The 17,715-nt window shown below is 43.6% G+C and overlaps 1 protein-coding gene across 5 annotated transcripts in view; it reads left to right on the forward strand.

Moving 5' to 3' along the window:
* Nucleotides 1-14,740, forward strand: part of Hs6st2 (heparan sulfate 6-O-sulfotransferase 2) — a 275,700-nt gene extending 260,960 nt beyond the window's left edge. For all 5 annotated transcript variants that reach the window (XM_041647079.1, XM_041647080.1, XM_041647082.1 and 2 more), the window contains one exon: nt 11,692-14,740. In XM_041647079.1, the coding sequence (XP_041503013.1) occupies nt 11,692-12,577 (886 nt within the window). In that variant the 3' untranslated portion in view covers nt 12,578-14,740. The remainder of the gene's footprint in view (nt 1-11,691) is intronic.
* Nucleotides 14,741-17,715: the final 2,975 nt, after the last annotated feature.

The following is a 17,715-nucleotide window of genomic DNA, read 5'->3' on the forward strand; positions in this document are numbered from 1 at the left end:
TCAAATGCATTTCCTCCCAGACCTGAGATTTTGAGAAATCTTAAGCAAAGGAAAGAGGCAGTGGGGGAGTGGCAAGAGACAGAGAGGAGACCAGACAGAAAGATATGGGACATGGGATGGTCAGTGCCAGTCACGTGAGTAGTTAGATTTTCTGACAGCACAGTACAAGAAACAACAGCAGCTAAGGGTAGAGTATTTCAGGCTCCCTGGGAAGAGCCGGGAAAGAAACAGCCTTTGCCACCCTTTCTTTCAGTTAGGATTATGATGGTCGCATCTTCTGCTGCTGGGGAAAGGCCAGCATTGGGAGCCCGTTAGCTCTGATGGATGGAACAAGGAACTGATGTTAGAGCAGGTAGGAGATGACGAAAAGGAACATCCTGGGCAAATTATAAGGTTTCATGGCAGATGGTTCATCAATTGTCCCTCAAGTGTGACATCTTGTAAGATGTCTGACCCTCAAAAGATGCCCAACTGTTTGGCTCTTGAGGCTCTTACAGAACAAGTCTGTGGTTGATGAGACAAAACTGGAGAAAGGAATTCTTCCAACATTAGTGTTTACTGTGCAAAAGAACAGTGATAATCACTGCCCTGAGCGTTTTAGAAGAGCTGCCTTCTAGTCCTGGACCCAGTGCGACTAATTGCATCTCCTTGGGCTAATTGCCTACTTACTTGGAAGTCTAATTTCCTCATTTTGTTTTAATGCTTGCCTTATATTATTCATAAAGAGAGAATGATCAAAGAAATACCCAATCTTTATTAACCAGACCACTCGGCCTCATTGCTCTCCCTCCATTCCTCCACCGTTTCCTCTCTCCCTGTTTTCCTCCTCCCTCTCTCCTCTTGTGGATGAAGATTTTCTTCAGTCAACCTTTGTGTACCACCAATGCAGGCCGGAGGGTATCATCAAGAATCTGCGGTCTTCAAAGGCCTGCAGTCCACTTCCAGTCACCATCTCTGAGAATGAGCCTCATGTCTAGTAAGAGAGACAAAGCAAGGCAGTAGTTAAGCCCTGCCCTGCACACGGAACATATATGAATGAATGCAGCTTTGCATTGGCACATGCTTGGTGTCAGAACTCAATGGAAAAGCCCAAGGATGGTGTTCCCTTCTAGGACCTGCCTTAAGTTGGGAACTCAGGATCAGACATCTCCCTCCGAGTGAGCGCTAAACTGTGAGACCTCTTTCACGGCTTTGAGATCATCCAGTGAAAAGAAGTGAGCTTTCCCCATCAGAGGAACTGTCTTGGCATAAAGCCCATTTCTGTTTGCCAGGCATCTGATCATGATATCTAAATAATAATAATAATAATTTTAAATTAAAAAAATTAAATGCTTAGTAAGGAGCTGGAAACTTGGTTTGGGACTGTGGCTCTGCCCCAAGTAGAATGTGTGAGTCCTTACCCTTCATTTCTAAGTCTTGGTGTGTCATTGTTCAACTGGGCCGACGGACCTTTAAGAGCCCTGGCAAGGCTCTGAACAATATATGGATTTGTCATCTACACCTGTGATGACCTCTGTCTTTAATCAGGTGGCAAATTCTACTTACAAGACATAGCTTGGACTATCTACAAAGCAACCATAGCTAAGTGCACGTAAATTGGCATGGAATATTCCAGCGAATCCCCTCTGAAAACTACTCCCCGGCATGACAAACAGCATGGCCCCTCTCCTTTTCCACAGAGCGAGGCTCTGTTTTACACAAGATGGTGTTTATAGCATGCCATTTTTAAAAACTTTCAGCTCTGTCAAAAACTGTGGCATGTTGACATATTCACAAAACAAAACGAAACTGTGACTTAGGTTTTACAGTATACATCGGCATTGGATTTCATGCACTATAAATTTACTCAGTCTGAAATGTTTTAGACCTGAAGAGAAATGTCTCTCTCTGGGATTCGAGACATTCCAGTGTGATTTTTGAACTGCTACCTACAGGAGCATATCGTGCGTGGGGAGGGGTCGGGTAGTGGTGAGGACACTCATCCCTCGGCTTCCCAATACTGTGCCACTGGTTACAGAGGAGGGCCCTTTGTGCTTTCAAAGGGAAACAAGGCTGTCCAAACTTATTTTTCTTCATGAAAGATAGTTAGCTCTCTTATGTGAGGAACCTGTAGTCCTCTTACAGGCTGGCTTTAAAGATGGCAACTTCTGCCAAAGCAGGCGCTTGGCGTGCTCAGTCTCTCTACCCTCCTCTGCTCGCTCCAGCTTGCTGCCGGATTCTTAGGGCAAAAGGTTAGATGGCAGATTAAAAGTTTTATTTATTTATTTCTTTGTTAGCACTATGAAGACCCTAGGAAGTAGCGGTCCTATACTCATGTTGATTTCCACACACATGTGGTGCTGCCATGTTCTTCAGCATGTATGCCTTTGGCAGCTGGAATAACTAAAAAAAACTGTCTCCAGGGGGATAAGCCTATGCAATTCATGACCGCGCCAGCTCTCGAGACTTTGAATGGTTCCAATTCTTTCCAGTTGAAATGGTTAAGAAGGTCTGCGTCTCCCCACCAAAGCCAAAGTTTACACTTCATTTTTCTCGGCACCTTAAAACAATATTGGAGCTCATTAAAAATCAACCCGGGGCACAAGAAGGGCAGCCTTCATTTAGGAGAAACTTTCCCCCTGTGCCGTTCTGGAAACTAGCACAATGCTGAGAGCAGGCACTTTTCCTGACTAGGTTTCCTCTAATGATTTCTGCAAAAGAACACTTGAGGAGGTGCCTGCCTGGCTGAGTGTGTGCACAGCAGACCCTGGGTCAATGAATGGGACCAGCCAGCTTAAAACGGCCCTAAATAATATTTTTGACCACTTACCATGTGAAAGGACCATGACTTGCTTCTGTGTCATTGTGGCAGTGCTTAAAGGGGTCCATATGCCTTTGCGTTTCTCGCAATTTGTAGACAGCAAGAGAACAGATTATCAGTTTCTGCATCTGTGGAACAGAAAGCTGAAACTAAAGTAGTTATCAGCTACATTCCAACCCCAAGGCCCTGGAGCTCTGAAAGGCTTCAGTTCCATTCCTAAGGCTTTGTAGTGGGACCATAAACCTGCAGCATTAGTCCCCATCAATTAATACCCTGCCAAGGTCAACTGCCTCCTATTCCAGGTGTTGTCTCCCCCACCAGGCTGCTTTTGCTCCTGGCCAATGGCAACTGAAGCTGGGTTCAAGAGTTTGGGCTCAGGGCTTATTCAAAACTACCAGACAATCAGTATCTGGCTGCGTGATTTTGAAGGATGGTTGACTTGAACCTTTCTGCTGAATATCCTTATCCATATAACAACACTAACAGTGATAATAGTAACTAACACTTTTTCAGTATTATCTCTTGAGCCCCCTAGCTTCAAAAGTCCAAGGACAGTCGATTCGATCCTTGGATGTGCGGGTTACTGATTAGATATCACTTGTGTCTTAGATTTATCACCTCCAAGTTGAAACATGAAGCATCTTGTGGTTTATAGTGGTTTTACTGGCCAATCAAAAGGCAGGGCAGAACCATCTGATTTCCAGCTCACGAGGTTATAGGAAACATCATCTGACGAGCTAGACGTAAACCAGAGTGACCACAGAGAGGCTGTTTCAAAGCTTCCTTGCCAGGTTCTGATGCCATGCGGTGTGAGATTCCCACTCCTCTCACCCACCTACTCATGTTGGGGTGGGAGGAAGGAAGAGATCCAACTCCTATCGCTTGCCTCAGATGCCCACCCCCAAGGTTTGGCAGCTTAGCATAGAATGTTACATAGAAAGAATAGACAGACTCAGAACCTCCGAGAATGCCATGTGGGCAGGAAGAAGGTCCTGGAAGGGAAGCTAGGTAGGTAGCCTGAGCTTGTTAATCAATGGCAAACTTGTTTGCATGTGCCTTAAAGAAGTTGTATTCCTTCATGTCTCCTGCAACCCTGCCCCATCTACCTACCTCATGCACACACTAAAGAGGGTTTTCTCTAAAAGTTCCCCCCACCTCCAAAACACTTGGGCTATTAATGAACCGGAACTCTCAACATAATTTTAGAAGGCAAAAATAGAGGTGCTTGGGAAGTGCTGTAAGCTGCACAGGTTTTCATGATGCCAAGAAACTCAGTGGATTCTGGGTAGACTGGTGACCATGGGCCATAAAGCTTGGAATTTCACATCTTGTTAAAAATAAATCTCAGTTTTCCCACAGTTTCCAAAACCCTTAATATTTATGTACTTTGAAACCTATGGGGCTTTGGGAAAGAGGGGAGTGACTTTTTTCAGTTAATACCCCCATGCCTGATTACATGAAAAACTCCATCTCAAGTTTGAATTCAGTCATAATAGAAGTCTTTCTTTCTTTTTTTTTTTTTTTTGGTTTTTTATAGAAGAAAAAAAACACTGAATCATTTCTCTGTCCCATAAAAGATATCACCATAAACCACACTTCTGTTTTAGTGAAGGCCATTTGTGCTCTGAGAAGGTTCCCCATATCACAACCAACCTTCCCCACGGGGGGGGGGGGGAGTTTGTTAAAATGTTACTTTATACCCAGAGAACTAGTCTCTTTGTTGAGGTATGAAGAAGAGCTAAAATCTTTCCAAGAAGAGCTGAATACAGCCACTTGTTACTTAAAGACTAGGCCATGTCTTGAGACACCTGCCATTGAGAATATTTGTTGTCTATGTACCATAGCGCATGCTACACCAACCTAGAAAGTATAGTTCAGGACAGACACGCCTAGGCTGTGTCTTAATGGTCTTGGACCACCTTCCATCTTTTTTTTTTTTTTTTTTTTTTTTTGGTTTTTCGAGTCAGGGTTTCTCTGTGGTTTTGGAGCCTGTCCTGGAACTAGCTCTTGTAGACCAGGCTGGTCTCGAACTCACAGAGATCCGCCTGCCTCTGCCTCCCGAGTGCTGGGATTAAAGGCGTGCGCCACCACCGCCCGGCACCTGAGTTCCATCTTTGACAGAAACATTGCAGCTCATTTGGTGGGAATGAGATCTTCAGCCTGCTGCAGGTTGGTTTTCTGTTCAGAGATCCTTTTCTTGGACATGATACCCCCTGCTAAGGAAAGAAGTTCATCTCTTGAGTGACCGTAGAGCGTGTTAATTATCCTATAGCTCTGTGAACCCCTAAGAACTGGTTCTGTCCCGCTTGGATCTCTGGGTGAACCAAGTCAAATGGTAGCCCAGAGTATTAGCTTGAAAGGGGAAAGAGAGGTTCAGCATCCACATGATTTGGGATTTCCAGTGTTGCGAAGACAATGAAATGCAATCATGGCTATCAATGCTCTGTGTAGCTCATTGTCTGCACATGTGATGCCTCTCATGTCTCACTAGATAAAGCTTGACGACTAAGCCACAAGACTGTTGTGGCAAATGTACCAAAACTAGAACATCTGAATGAGTGTCCACCCGCTTCAAAGTAGTCCCCTTGCGAAGCCCCAGTCTTCTTTAAAGAGGCTGTTGCCCTGCTGATCACAGCGTTTATGGAACTCCCCTTTGGGGACTGTCAATATATGAACCACACAAGAAAATCAATTCAAGCGTCAACTGCAGGGCTGGAGGGATCTGGTCCCATCAGAGGCGTGTTTGCTTTTAATTCAATTTACCGTGCTTTTATTTAGCTGAGGCTCATATATTAATGTTGTTTGAACTGAAAGTCATCCTCCTTGCTTGGACTGTGTTATTTGCATGCAGTGAGAGGATCATAGCATTTACTTCAGGCATTTTTAGCTGAAGATGGAGACCAGCCTCTCAGCATTAATGCTTCAAGCACATGTATACCCCCTACCGTTGGCTTAGTTTACTTAGTTTACTAACCACAACTCTGGTTTTCTATCACTCTCTATTACTCCAAAACCAAAGTAAGTTGTGTAAAAACTGAACTTTCAGAAAAGAAATCCGAAGTAAACTATAGGTATAATAAAATTTTGCTCCTATTGATTTGGGTTAAGAAACTGTTTCCTTTCTTAAATTAACTTTTTATTGATCACTCCTGTGACCTTAACTGCTATGAGTTTGCTGGCCTTCCCCCACTTAAAATAAAATGGCCTTGATATTTATTTCCTCTATGAATCGTGTAGAAAAATCCTATGATGGCCTTTTGTGAACCAGTGGTCTCAAAGGAAAGTCAACATTTACAACTTGATCCTCAGAACTTTGTTCACGGAACAGGTCCCTGGATAGTGCATGACAGAAATGGGCATCTGCAGAGATTCCCGATCAATACCAACAGAATTTTGGGCTTTCTTTCCATGAGAGTTTCACTTGATTGGAAAGACTTCTGATGGCTGACACCATACCTCTAGGCCAGAGATGATCCAGCTCCAATGTGTAAGGGTGCGGCAGAATTCCCAAGAGAGGTCACTAAAGCACAGGTTCCAGAGATCTAAGACCCAAGTTTTGGAATAGCGGATGACTCAAGAAGCTCCAAGCGGATGGTGGTGCTGGTTCTAGGTCCTCGCATAGAACCAACCACTCCTTTAATTTCTTCACAAAGCTTCAAGACCTGGGGTTTTGTCCCAGAAATGCAATGAGAAAACAAATGAAACAAAAACCCTTTTCCAGAATCAGAAGATACACATGTAAATGCCCTTATTTTAACTTGAGACATGACCTTGGGCCATGCTGTTCCTCTCAGAGTCTCCACTTAACGCATAAGCGATGTCACAAAACCCTCCTAGCTATGAGCTTGAGGTGAGCAAGCACCCGCTCTCCACAGGCAGGCCTTTCTACTTGACTGGAGTTAGTGAGTTCTTTCAAGGCTGGCTCAGTGTGTTATCCTGTGTTACTGGTTCCTAGGGGCTCTTAGGGCCTCTGCTTCTACAGTGGAGGCCTTGAATCAGATGAGTTGCTGCTGCAGCTCTTTCTTCTTACACGGACAATTCCGAGCTTCTGTGACTTCTACCTCGGATTCTTACTGCAGAAGAAGTCAACAGTAAAACAAGGAGCAAAGCACGCTTGTTCTTCACTCATATTTTAATGGCCTTGATCTTCCCAGCCTCCTTTGAAAGCGGCCTGCGGCGTGACGAGTCAGGTACAGCAGCTGAATATAACCAGATCTTAAAATGCTCCATCACCAGTACCAAACCGTGTTTCTGTTACTAAATAGTGACATCTAGTGGCTCTTCATTATCAAAGAATAAGATGTACGTTTTTCGTGTTAGCTGCTCTGGCTGCCTTCATTCAATACTCTTTCATTAATCACTTACTTTATGTCAAACCCCCTGCTAGGCCCAGAGGAGCTTATATCGATAAACAATACTTATTCTTTACTCTGTTAGTGCTCATAGCCCAAAAGGGGATGCAGAAAAATCACTAGACAATCACAGCATATTGTAGTGATTGTCCCAGTAGGAGCATCCCAGGGCAATGGGGTAGAGGCGGGGAACTTATTTTGTCCAGAAAGGTTTTACAGAGGAGAAAACCTTTGAGTAAGTAATGTGTTGTTTTCTAGGTGATGTATGAAGGACAAATAGAAAGAATGGGTATACTATATACAAAGGCAAGGGCCTTGTAAATCATTAACTGGGATAAACCTGAACAATGAAAAGGATTTTTATATCCTTGGAGCATGACATATAGAACAGAATTTCTCATGTTGCCATTTGGAAGATGAATGATTCTTTATTGTAGGGAGCTTGGTCTTGTAGAATGCTTAGTGCTATTCTAGATTCAACCTACTGAAAGCCAATACTAACTGCTCCTTCTAGTTTCACCAATCAAAATCAATTTTGTCAGTTACCAGTATCCCAGAGTTAGCACAGTGAAAGGCATGCTCACAAGAGACTAGACTGTGTAGCGAGAAGCCACATGAGTTTGTTAAAGAGTTTCAAGAATTTATTTAGGTATAAAATAGGGGTAATCACTCACTGATACAGAATGGGTTTGCTGCTGGCGCTGATCCAGCTGCCTTCGTCCATTTGTTCTGTCCAGGGGCGAAGAGCAAGCTACCTGCTCCATTCCGACCACCCAAGAGAACTCAGGAGCAAGAGAGGTAGAGACCTCTGTCATGTCCGCATACAAGACCACGCCCTAGGATTCATAATCTCACAACAAGACTAGAGAGAAAAAAAAAGCTGGGCCCCACCCACATGGCTAAGTCTAATGCAGAAGATCTGAGTTTTTATAATAACTTTGAGAGAGTATTATTGAGAGGACTTACTGGGGAATGACAGGTCAGATGTAGATATGGGACTGTGTGGAGGAGCATAGGCCCGAATGCATACAAGTGGCCTAAGACACTGCTGTAGCAATCATCTAATACAGAAGTGATAAGGGCTTGCCATTCGGGGATTGACGCAAATGTTGGCTTTGAGAGACCTACTAAGACTCAGGATCAGCCAGTCATGGGGAATTGTTTAGATATAAATAATTCCTGAGGCAGAAGAGTTGGAGACTACACGGCTTTTTCTTTGGATCTTATTGTCTCCACGATTTCTTATCAACAACAGGACTGTATATGTGAAACAGGCTCGCAGCATGTTGAGCCCAGACAAACAGAACATACTTATCCACAAGTGAAGTGAAGTGAATTTGTTCATTATAGACGGGAAGCAAAGAATGAAAGCAGCCAGGATCCACTGTGAGCTGGTTTTTCGAGGCCCGAAAAAGCCAGTCAGGGAGCATAGAGTTCAAAGGTGCCTGTCAGAGCCAGGTGTGCTTCTGATATGGCTATTAAGAGGCTGAGGCAAGAGGATCATGAGCTTCAGGCCAGTCTGGGCTATATACTGAGCTCCAGACTAACTTGAATATCTAGCAATACTGTCATAAAAATTAAGTATACTGCACTTAGACCACAGTAAAAGACCCCCACTTTTTTTATCTTAGAAACTATATGTCTCTTTAAAAATGTTTGAAGTGCATTGCACTTCTAGGGCAAAGGAACAAAGTCTGGGCAGGTCCTCCCTAACTCCAGATGTTTTGTTCCTTAGGAAGGACAGCAGCAAGATGGGGGCTCTTTCAGGCCATTCCTTCTTATCTCAAAAGACTTTTCTCAGGACGTGCATTCCAAGCACATTCTGCAGTAATCTCAAACGCTGCCTGAAAGAAACAAGAAAAGGTTGGGTTAATCCAAGGCCAACTGGAGAGCAGCTGTCCTGCAAAAGAAGGTGGCTAGCCTTGGGCTGTCCGATGCCAGTGGAGGCACCATGGGTATACAGGTGCACTGAACGATCAGGCATTCCATTAACCCAGGAAACTGATGGAGAGTCATGACTCCAATTTCACAATGTGAAGCCTGTTCATTTTAATTAAATGACACGTTTGGTCGCAAGACAATGCTGTCTAATTATTGCTGAGAGAAACCAACTGTGTATGATTTTCCAGGGGATGAGCTTGCCTTCCTCTTTGAAAATTAAACCAGTCTGTTTCACAGTACCAGTTGGGTTTATACCAATCTGCAGGGAGGTTTCTAGTGAATGCCACAGACCTGCAATATTTTGTTCTATTTTAATCAGTGCCTGGATGTAGACATGGCCAAGAAGCAAGTGTGCGGAAAGTACTGGGGGATATAATCAGAATCCAGATGCATTTTTTGAAAGGCTTGGGCTTCCTTTAAAAGGAATAAATTGAGCAAAGTCACAAGCAATCTACCCCCATCCAGCATGAGCAAGCTGAGTTTCAAAACCCAGCCATTCCCTGGGTTAATGGAATGCCTGATCTTTCAGCGCACCTGTGTGCCCATGGTGCCTCTAATGGCACAAGGCATCCTAAGGCTGACTCACCTTGGACCAGCAAGACAGTCTGGTGGTAAAGGACCTTACTGAGAAGTCTAGTAACCTGAGTTTGACCCCCTAGAGCACACATTGTAGAAGGACAGAATGTCCTCCTGAAAATTGTCCTCTGACTTCCACACAGGCACCAATGTATGCTCGTGTTTCGTGTATACACACATACACACACACACACACACACACACACACATAAGTAAATGAAAACGTAGAACAGTTCTGTTTGCTCTGTCCGTGGTTTGGCTTGGCCTCCAAAAGGGCCATTGTGTTCGTGACTATCCACCTTACTTTTGAGACAGGGGCTCTCACTAAACCCGGAGCTCATTGATTGAGCTAATCTGACTGGCCAGTGAATTCCATGTTTCCACCCATTTCTGCCTCCACAGTTCTGGAAATTACGGACACACGCTGTACACCTGACTTTTTATGTGGATTCCGGGGATCGGAACTCAGATTCTCATGTTTGCAAGGCAAGCACCTCCCCAAATGAGCCCTCTTCCCAGACCCCAGGATATTATGTTTACTTATTTTCCCACCCTCCAGCTACAAGGTAACTGCAGGGGCCAAGGAACACTGAAGAACAGTCCATCAGCACGTCTTCCTTTTCACCATTGGGTCTTCTTTTCAGCAGCATCTGGTGCTCCCAATTGAGCCCATCTAGGTCCCTGAGATGGTTTTCCCTGGAAGGATGGAGCTATTAACATAATCTCCAGCTTTTTTTGCGACCTGAATCAAGGGAGTTGTGTGTGTGTGTGTGTGTGTGTGTGTGTGTGTGTGTGTGTGTGTGTATAGTGTGGTGGTAGTGTGTGTGTGTGTGTGTGTGTGTGTGTGTGTGTGTGTGGTATAGTGTGGTGGTAGTGTGTGTGTGTGTGTGTGTGTGTGTGTGGTATAGTGTGGTGGTAGTGTGTGTGTGTGTGTGTGTGTGTAGCAGTGATAATACTACAGTGTGAAAACGGAGACTGCTCCACTGCGCATGTCATGATTCCGTACAGGTGACATTTGGTCAGAGGTATGTTGGATTACCACCTGCAGAATTCAAGGACCTTGGAGAGGTCTCAGTCACTCCTTGTTTCCTCTTTTTGTGTGTGAGTGGTGCTTATAAAACAGTGATTGACACCCTAACCTTGGCAGTTGACTATATCTGGTCTGAAAGTTTAAGTCTAGGGGAACTCAAAAGAGAAGACAGCCATCCAGCAAAGCTTCCACACGCTCTATTTGTTTACTTGTTCAGTGAATAAAGAAAAAGAATATTTGGGATCTGACAGATTTAACTTTCCTATCCTGGGAATGGTACTATGTAAAAAGAGGTAGATGCTTGCAAATGTGGCGTTGGCAGCTACATGCCTACTTTAGACCATACTAACCACTGTGTTTACTTCTGGAGGCCCTGATGCTCTGCCGGCCTCTACAGTCCATTTCTCTAATGAATGAGCCCTAATATTCTGGGAATAACCAGAATGGAGAGTATCTTGTCAAATAATTTTGGTGTGATTTTCTTTTTTTCGTAGCATTTCCAGATTAGACCAGGTTGTTGAAAAAGGCCTGTGCATTGTTCATAAAGAAATGTTAGAATTTTACCTCCCTTATCAACTCCATTTCACTTCCACGAGCCATTCGCTTCCGCTGAGTCTTCATTTTGTGATTCGTTTAATAGGGGTTAGGGGTTTGGAGTATAAAGTAAAATGGTTGTGTACTGGCCCAATAGGGCCATTGGGAAGAGAACAAAGGAGGGTAAAGCACAGGAAGGTTGTTATCCAGAGTCTAACACTTTTATGCCTGCTGTGGATATAGTGTCAAGAGATTGGATAAATGAATTCGCTATGTGGTCATGCTAGTTGGCTATAAAGAGGGGACCACAGCACAGTTTGCAGGACAAATGCTACCAGATCTCTGTCATTCCTCTGCTGCATTCCTTAGTGGCCATGAACATCACAGGCCACCCACCTTCCTGACGGCACTTATGTCAGCTACACTTCTGACTGTTGCTCCTTATGCTTTGCCCATAGGAATTTCCACTACATCACCATCCTCCGAGATCCAGTGTCCCGGTACTTGAGTGAATGGAGGCATGTCCAGAGAGGGGCGACATGGAAAGCATCCCTGCATGTCTGTGATGGAAGGCCCCCAACCTCTGAAGAACTGCCCAGCTGCTACACTGGGGATGACTGGTCTGGCTGCCCTCTCAAAGAGTTCATGGACTGTCCCTATAATCTGGCCAACAACCGCCAAGTGCGCATGCTGTCTGACCTGACTCTAGTGGGCTGCTACAACCTCTCTGTCATGCCGGAAAAGCAAAGAAACAAGATCCTTCTGGAAAGCGCCAAGTCCAATCTGAAGCACATGGCATTCTTTGGCCTCACGGAGTTTCAGCGCAAGACCCAGTACCTGTTTGAGAAGACCTTCAACATGAACTTTATCTCGCCGTTTACTCAATACAATACCACTAGGGCCTCCAGCGTAGAGATCAATGAGGAAATCCAAAAGCGTATTGAGGAACTGAATTTTCTGGATATGGAGTTGTACAGCTATGCGAAAGACCTCTTTCTGCAAAGGTATCAGTTCATGAGGCAGAAGGAGCATCAGGATGCCAGGCGGAAGCGTCAGGAGCAGCGCAAGTTTCTGAAGGGAAGGTTCCTTCAGACCCATTTCCAGAGTCAGAGTCAGGGCCAGAACCAGAGTCCAGGTCAGAATCTGAGTCAGAATCCAAATCCCAACCCAAATCAGAACCCGACTCAGAGTCTGAGTCAGAATCTCACTCAGAGATTCAATCCCAATTTGATCCAGAAGGAGAGTCGGGGGAGGCAGAAGCAGGGCTCAGGCCGCAAGCAGAGTGGTAGCAGCGGCAGCAACGGCACCAACGACTACACAGGCAGCGTAGAGACATGGCGCTAACTGGCTCGGGAAGGGGTGTGTGCACTGCTTCCCCAAGCACCACCAAAAAGATGGTGTATATCTAACAAGATGGAAATGTCCAAACACACCCTGCTTCCTTCATTTTGGAAGTTCACAAAAGAAGTGTAGATGTTGCCTTTACAGCTGCCTTTTGATTCAGTGTTACACCGTGTGTGGCTAAAGCAAATCTCAGTGTGTAATTAAATTGTCCTTTTTGGAGATGAACTATTTCTGCAATCCAAGAGCCAAACCAGACTCACCAGAAATTGCAGTTTAGATATTTTAAGAAGGTCTTAAATTAGGTATGGAGACACAAAGAAAACACGAAATGTGGCCATTTAAACTTATGGCTAAGAATCAGATTTTAAATGATTCCGGATACTCTGTTAAAACCCAATTTTGAAAGCCACCCCCCCGCCCCCCTGCCAGAGGGAAGTATAAGTAAAAACATGAACAGACTAAAAGACACTCAAACCTTCCATTTCCTTCTTGTTATAACTAGAAGTCTATTTAAACAGAAAAACAACTGATGATAAATTTTGCCAAACTGTAGAAAGTAAACAATTTCTCACTTAAATGTGGGTGGGTTTATGTAAAAATATGGCTTTTCAAATAGATTGGGATTCATGTCTTGTAATTTAACAGATGTTTAAAATTTAAAATTTTTCTACCTTCTGCTGATTAAAAGGTTTTAAACAGGGTATATCTCATATTTACAAAGCATTTTTCCAAATGGAATACCAATGGAAAGATCCAGTTTCCAGATGGTTTCAGGGCACTGTAATTTCAACAATTTCAGTCTTTTTGGCGCTGCTTCTCATTCACTTTAATGCTTCTCCAAGTTGTGCTCATTCCAAATGAATCCATGTATAGAATTTTCCTTCATCATCTAAATGGTGTGTTTCTAAATCTCTTGTGGTATTTAATCCTGGATTAAAGTCAGGACCTTCTATAGAATTGTCTTATCAATGTCTGTGTAGTAAGGCCCTTAACAAGAAACTCTCAAGCAGAAGAGTGGGTCTCTAAATATTGCTGAACTTATTATTCTTGATCAAATTGAACTGAACCTGAATGTGAACTGTTTCTTATTTTGTTTGTTGTAATGTTTCCAGTTTGGCTGGCTATTTCTGGCCCATGGTTCTTTTGTGTTGAAAGATTTGTACACAATGACGAGAGCAAATTTTTTTCAAAGACAGTGGTACTAATTTAGAACATTAGGATAGCCAGAGTTACTCTGTAATACCAACAGTTGCCTCTGGATACTTGGGGTTTCACACTTTTACCAGGTTTTTATTTATGAAAAAAATCAGAAGTGAAGAATATTCTGCAGTGAAGCTAAGTTTCAAGAACATACAAGTTGAGAATAGTTTGGTAGTGTAAGTCTGTGTAATTGTACATTGATGGTATCAGTTGCAAATTGAACAAAGGAAGAATGATGTCCCCGCTGTGTTGTTAAACATCATACTGCTTGGCAATTTCCACTTCATGGCTGTTGCTATACTTCTATAAGAACTTACATTAGTTCCTTGGCTTTCAAGAGGGACATGCTTAGAAGTCATATGTAGCACAGTCTGCCCGAGTTCATAACCTGGTGTCATCTGTAATCATATGGCCACAAGTTGGACAAGAAGTTGAGTATCTGGGTCTAAAGGGGTTTTCTTGACTCTGAGCTCTGTAACAATATCTACAGCATTTTGTTTTGTGGTATTACAATGTTGAGAATTATGATACCTTAAAAACTGGAAGGAATTTTTAAAAGCACATCTTGAAGTCAAAGTGTTTTAGAATAAACCTATTTGGTGTACATTGTTCTTAAAATATTCTGTAGATCACTATGATATTTCAGTTTCTTTAGTTTTAATTGAAAATGTTTGCTCTTAAAACTGACAGTGTTGGAAAGCAGGACGAAGTCTGAGCCAGTGGAAAAGCTCATTACAGAAAAAAATATGTGTTATTGCTGTGGTGTGCATGGTTTGCAGAGATTAAGTGCGTTTTCTCTGTCTCTACTGATTACTGTATATAGAGAATGGTATAAATAGACATTTTGTCATCATCATGTAAATCCCACGATTTCAAACTGTAAACATCTGTTCAGTGGTGTAGCTTTACAAGCCGTTCGCTGATTTTGTGTAATTTAACAATAGATGTGAAATAAAGTTTCAACTGCAAGTTTTGAGCGATCTCATGCTTTCAAGGTTTACACCACCAGGCCCTGTGACATCATAAGCAAACCAGAACTGGGATCTTTTCTCAGACAGTGCTTTTCTTTACACTTGACAGCAAAGGATGAAAATGAGATGGTTCATTCTACTTCTTTTTGCCAAAATGGCTTTGTCATGCTTCCTTCTTGGAGGCCATGATTTGAGTAAGCCAAAATTGTCCGTGAAATACAAGGTTTGCCATGCAAATGAAATCTACCCGTGTTTTAATTTAAAGGTTACTATAGTAGGTGCTTTCACATGTAGTGGGATGCAAAAAGGAGAAATACTCGTAATTGCCTACCTCTTCCTTTTATCCACAAGAAAAAGGTTAAAGGTAGTTGTTAACATTTTGGCTTTGACCACGGTTTGCTCTAATTATATTCAGCATACACATTCTCCCCCCTCCCAAATCTTTGGGATTAGGACTATGGGTAGAGATGATTTGTGCTAGCTCTTTCTCAAAGAGAATTTAAATATCCATTGCAAGGGATTAAAGGGGAAAAATCTACAAGTTCAGTGACTGTTAGTATCCTCTCCTTATAAACTGTTCTTGTGAAGTTTTCCATACCAACTGTTGAACAGTAACCCAGGAGACCAGACTTGGAGTACAGCTCAGATAAGTCCCCGGTTTCCAACCCTAGCATCACAGAAAAATGGTCAACTAAAGGTCTCCCTTATATGAAGGCTCCCATGTCTCCTGGGAATGGGGGATCTGAAGGACTAAACTGGAAACTGCTTGATATATTAGTTAAATTTTTATTACTGTGATTTATAAAACCCAAATTTTACAAGCTTTTGCTCTGACTTAAAATTCCAGAGGGACACGTCCTTCATGGTGGAGAGGCTGACAGCACACAACAGGCCTGGTAGCTAGAGTAGGATGCTGAGGTACATCTCCAGTGGCAAGCAAGAAGCAAAGAGAGAAAACTAGAAATGGGGAGAGACTTTGAATCGCAAAGCTTTCTTCTAATGGCATACTTCCTCCAGCAAGGCTACATCACCTATACCTGCTCCAGACAACGCCACCAATTCAGACCAAGGGTTCAAATATGTGAAACTATGGGGGACATTTGTCTTTACACCACACCATTTAGTAGATAAAAGTTAGCTCTAAAAAAAAAAAAAAAAGTTAGCTCTATTTTTTGCTTGAGAGGAATGGGTACCATATAAAGAGCAGGGTAATATTCACTGAAGCTTTAAACATGCAAGTCTCCCGGACTGTAGGTAACTTCAAGACATCAAGGGAAATTGTGTCCTGAGAAAATGGGCTATCTGAGCCTGGAGGGAGAGTTGAAATGAAGAAATGACTGATTAACCTAGTCTTCTGAGGCTTGAGAACCTCCCTGTGAATTAGTTACTTTCTCCATGACTGTGAACTTAAAGGGACAATGGAAAGGAGGGAGGACACTCTTTTCATTTGTGCTTTGAGGATACAGTCCATCCTGGTGGCAGGGCTGTGAGGTTACTTGCTTACATCCCCACACCCAGGAAATTGAGATGGGATACAAAGCTGGGGCCAGCCTATAAACCTCAGGGTTCACCACAGCAGTTCCTCACTTCCTCATTTGGGCCGCTGCTCTCAAATATCCCACAGTGCCTAAAACAACACCAGGAGCAGCCAGAGACCTCGTGGCCTACCACCTGAGTCTGGTGCGGGGGGGGGGGGGTGGGCGTTCAAACTCTCACACGTTCAGAGTTATAGCAAAATAGGATCGGGGTGGAATTGAAGTGGAGAATGATTTCCTTTCATGGGGATGAAAATAAGGCAAAAGCACAGCACCACAAGTTTGGAACAAGGGAACTATGGGACACTGCTGGCTGCCCACATGTGTGTAACCCATTTCTTTCTGGCATTGTCCTAACAGCATGGCCCCTGACGCTAATGTGTGGGGGAAGGGAGAGAATAGTGCAATAGTTAGCTGGGACCTTCTTCCCTCTTTTCTTCACTGGGGATTGAACTAAACAAAGACAGAGTGCTTATGGAGAATGATAACAAAACCCAAGGATGTGCTGACCCCCAACGTTGCCGCCAGAAGCTTGGATTTCTGATGGTTTCCAGGGGGAGGAGGAAATATCTTGACACTTCGCTGAAGGAATTTGACTTTAGACACGAACGTGGCCTCGTGCAGTCCTCAGACTTTCACAGATGCTCGAATCCCTGCAACCTTAAGGAGAAATGAATGTGTTACTGGAACGTAGCACAACCATCTCTTTGTTTTCTCAGGCTGCTTCTAATCTACAGCAGCAGGGGTCATTAAAATGGAACTCTGGAGCTTGGAATGTTTATTTTCTTGCCCTCTGGACAAGAAGTTGATTGACCCTGGAGCTGTAGAGCAAATCCAAATTCCCTATGTACTGAAAACTTGGCAGAGTTTCCCAGAGTCTATGAGAACAGAGGTCATGCTTCCTAAGCTGCAGTGGCTCCTGGGGCCCAAGAGTGGGGAGAAGCAGATCTTTACTCTCGCAACTGAAGCCACTGAAGCCAAGTACTGTGTCAACCAGTAGGAACAAACACGCAGGTCTTCAGCTGTGCCAGATGCTCTCAACATGTGTACCAGTTCTGAGAGGGGGGAGGGGAATCAGTTTGAACGTGTGCTTTTAAGAACTAAACATCTGTAAGTACTCGAGTAAGCACACAGTGAAATCACCACTCTGCAGCTCTCTTGGTCCTAATCACATTGAAATCCCCTCTCCTCCATCATCTTCTCTTCTCCCCTCCCCTCCCTCTTCTTTCTCTTTCCTCTCTTCCATAAGCAATACATATAAAATGATGGAAATGAGTTTGCTCTCACTCTTACTCGATTCCCTTTTCTTGAAGCTCACCCGTGTCTCATGGTTTTCCTTCTCAACTGGGACTACAGTGGATGTTATAGGTTGAGATCAAAGGTTTCAGCCACATACTGCCTGGGTTTGGTCCTAAGCTCTCCCAAAAATGCC

Source organism: Microtus oregoni, unplaced genomic scaffold (genome assembly GCF_018167655.1).
Source record: "Microtus oregoni isolate MIOR12 unplaced genomic scaffold, Mior012 000156F_ref0000345, whole genome shotgun sequence".
In the NCBI taxonomy this organism is placed as follows: Eukaryota; Metazoa; Chordata; class Mammalia; order Rodentia; family Cricetidae; genus Microtus; species Microtus oregoni.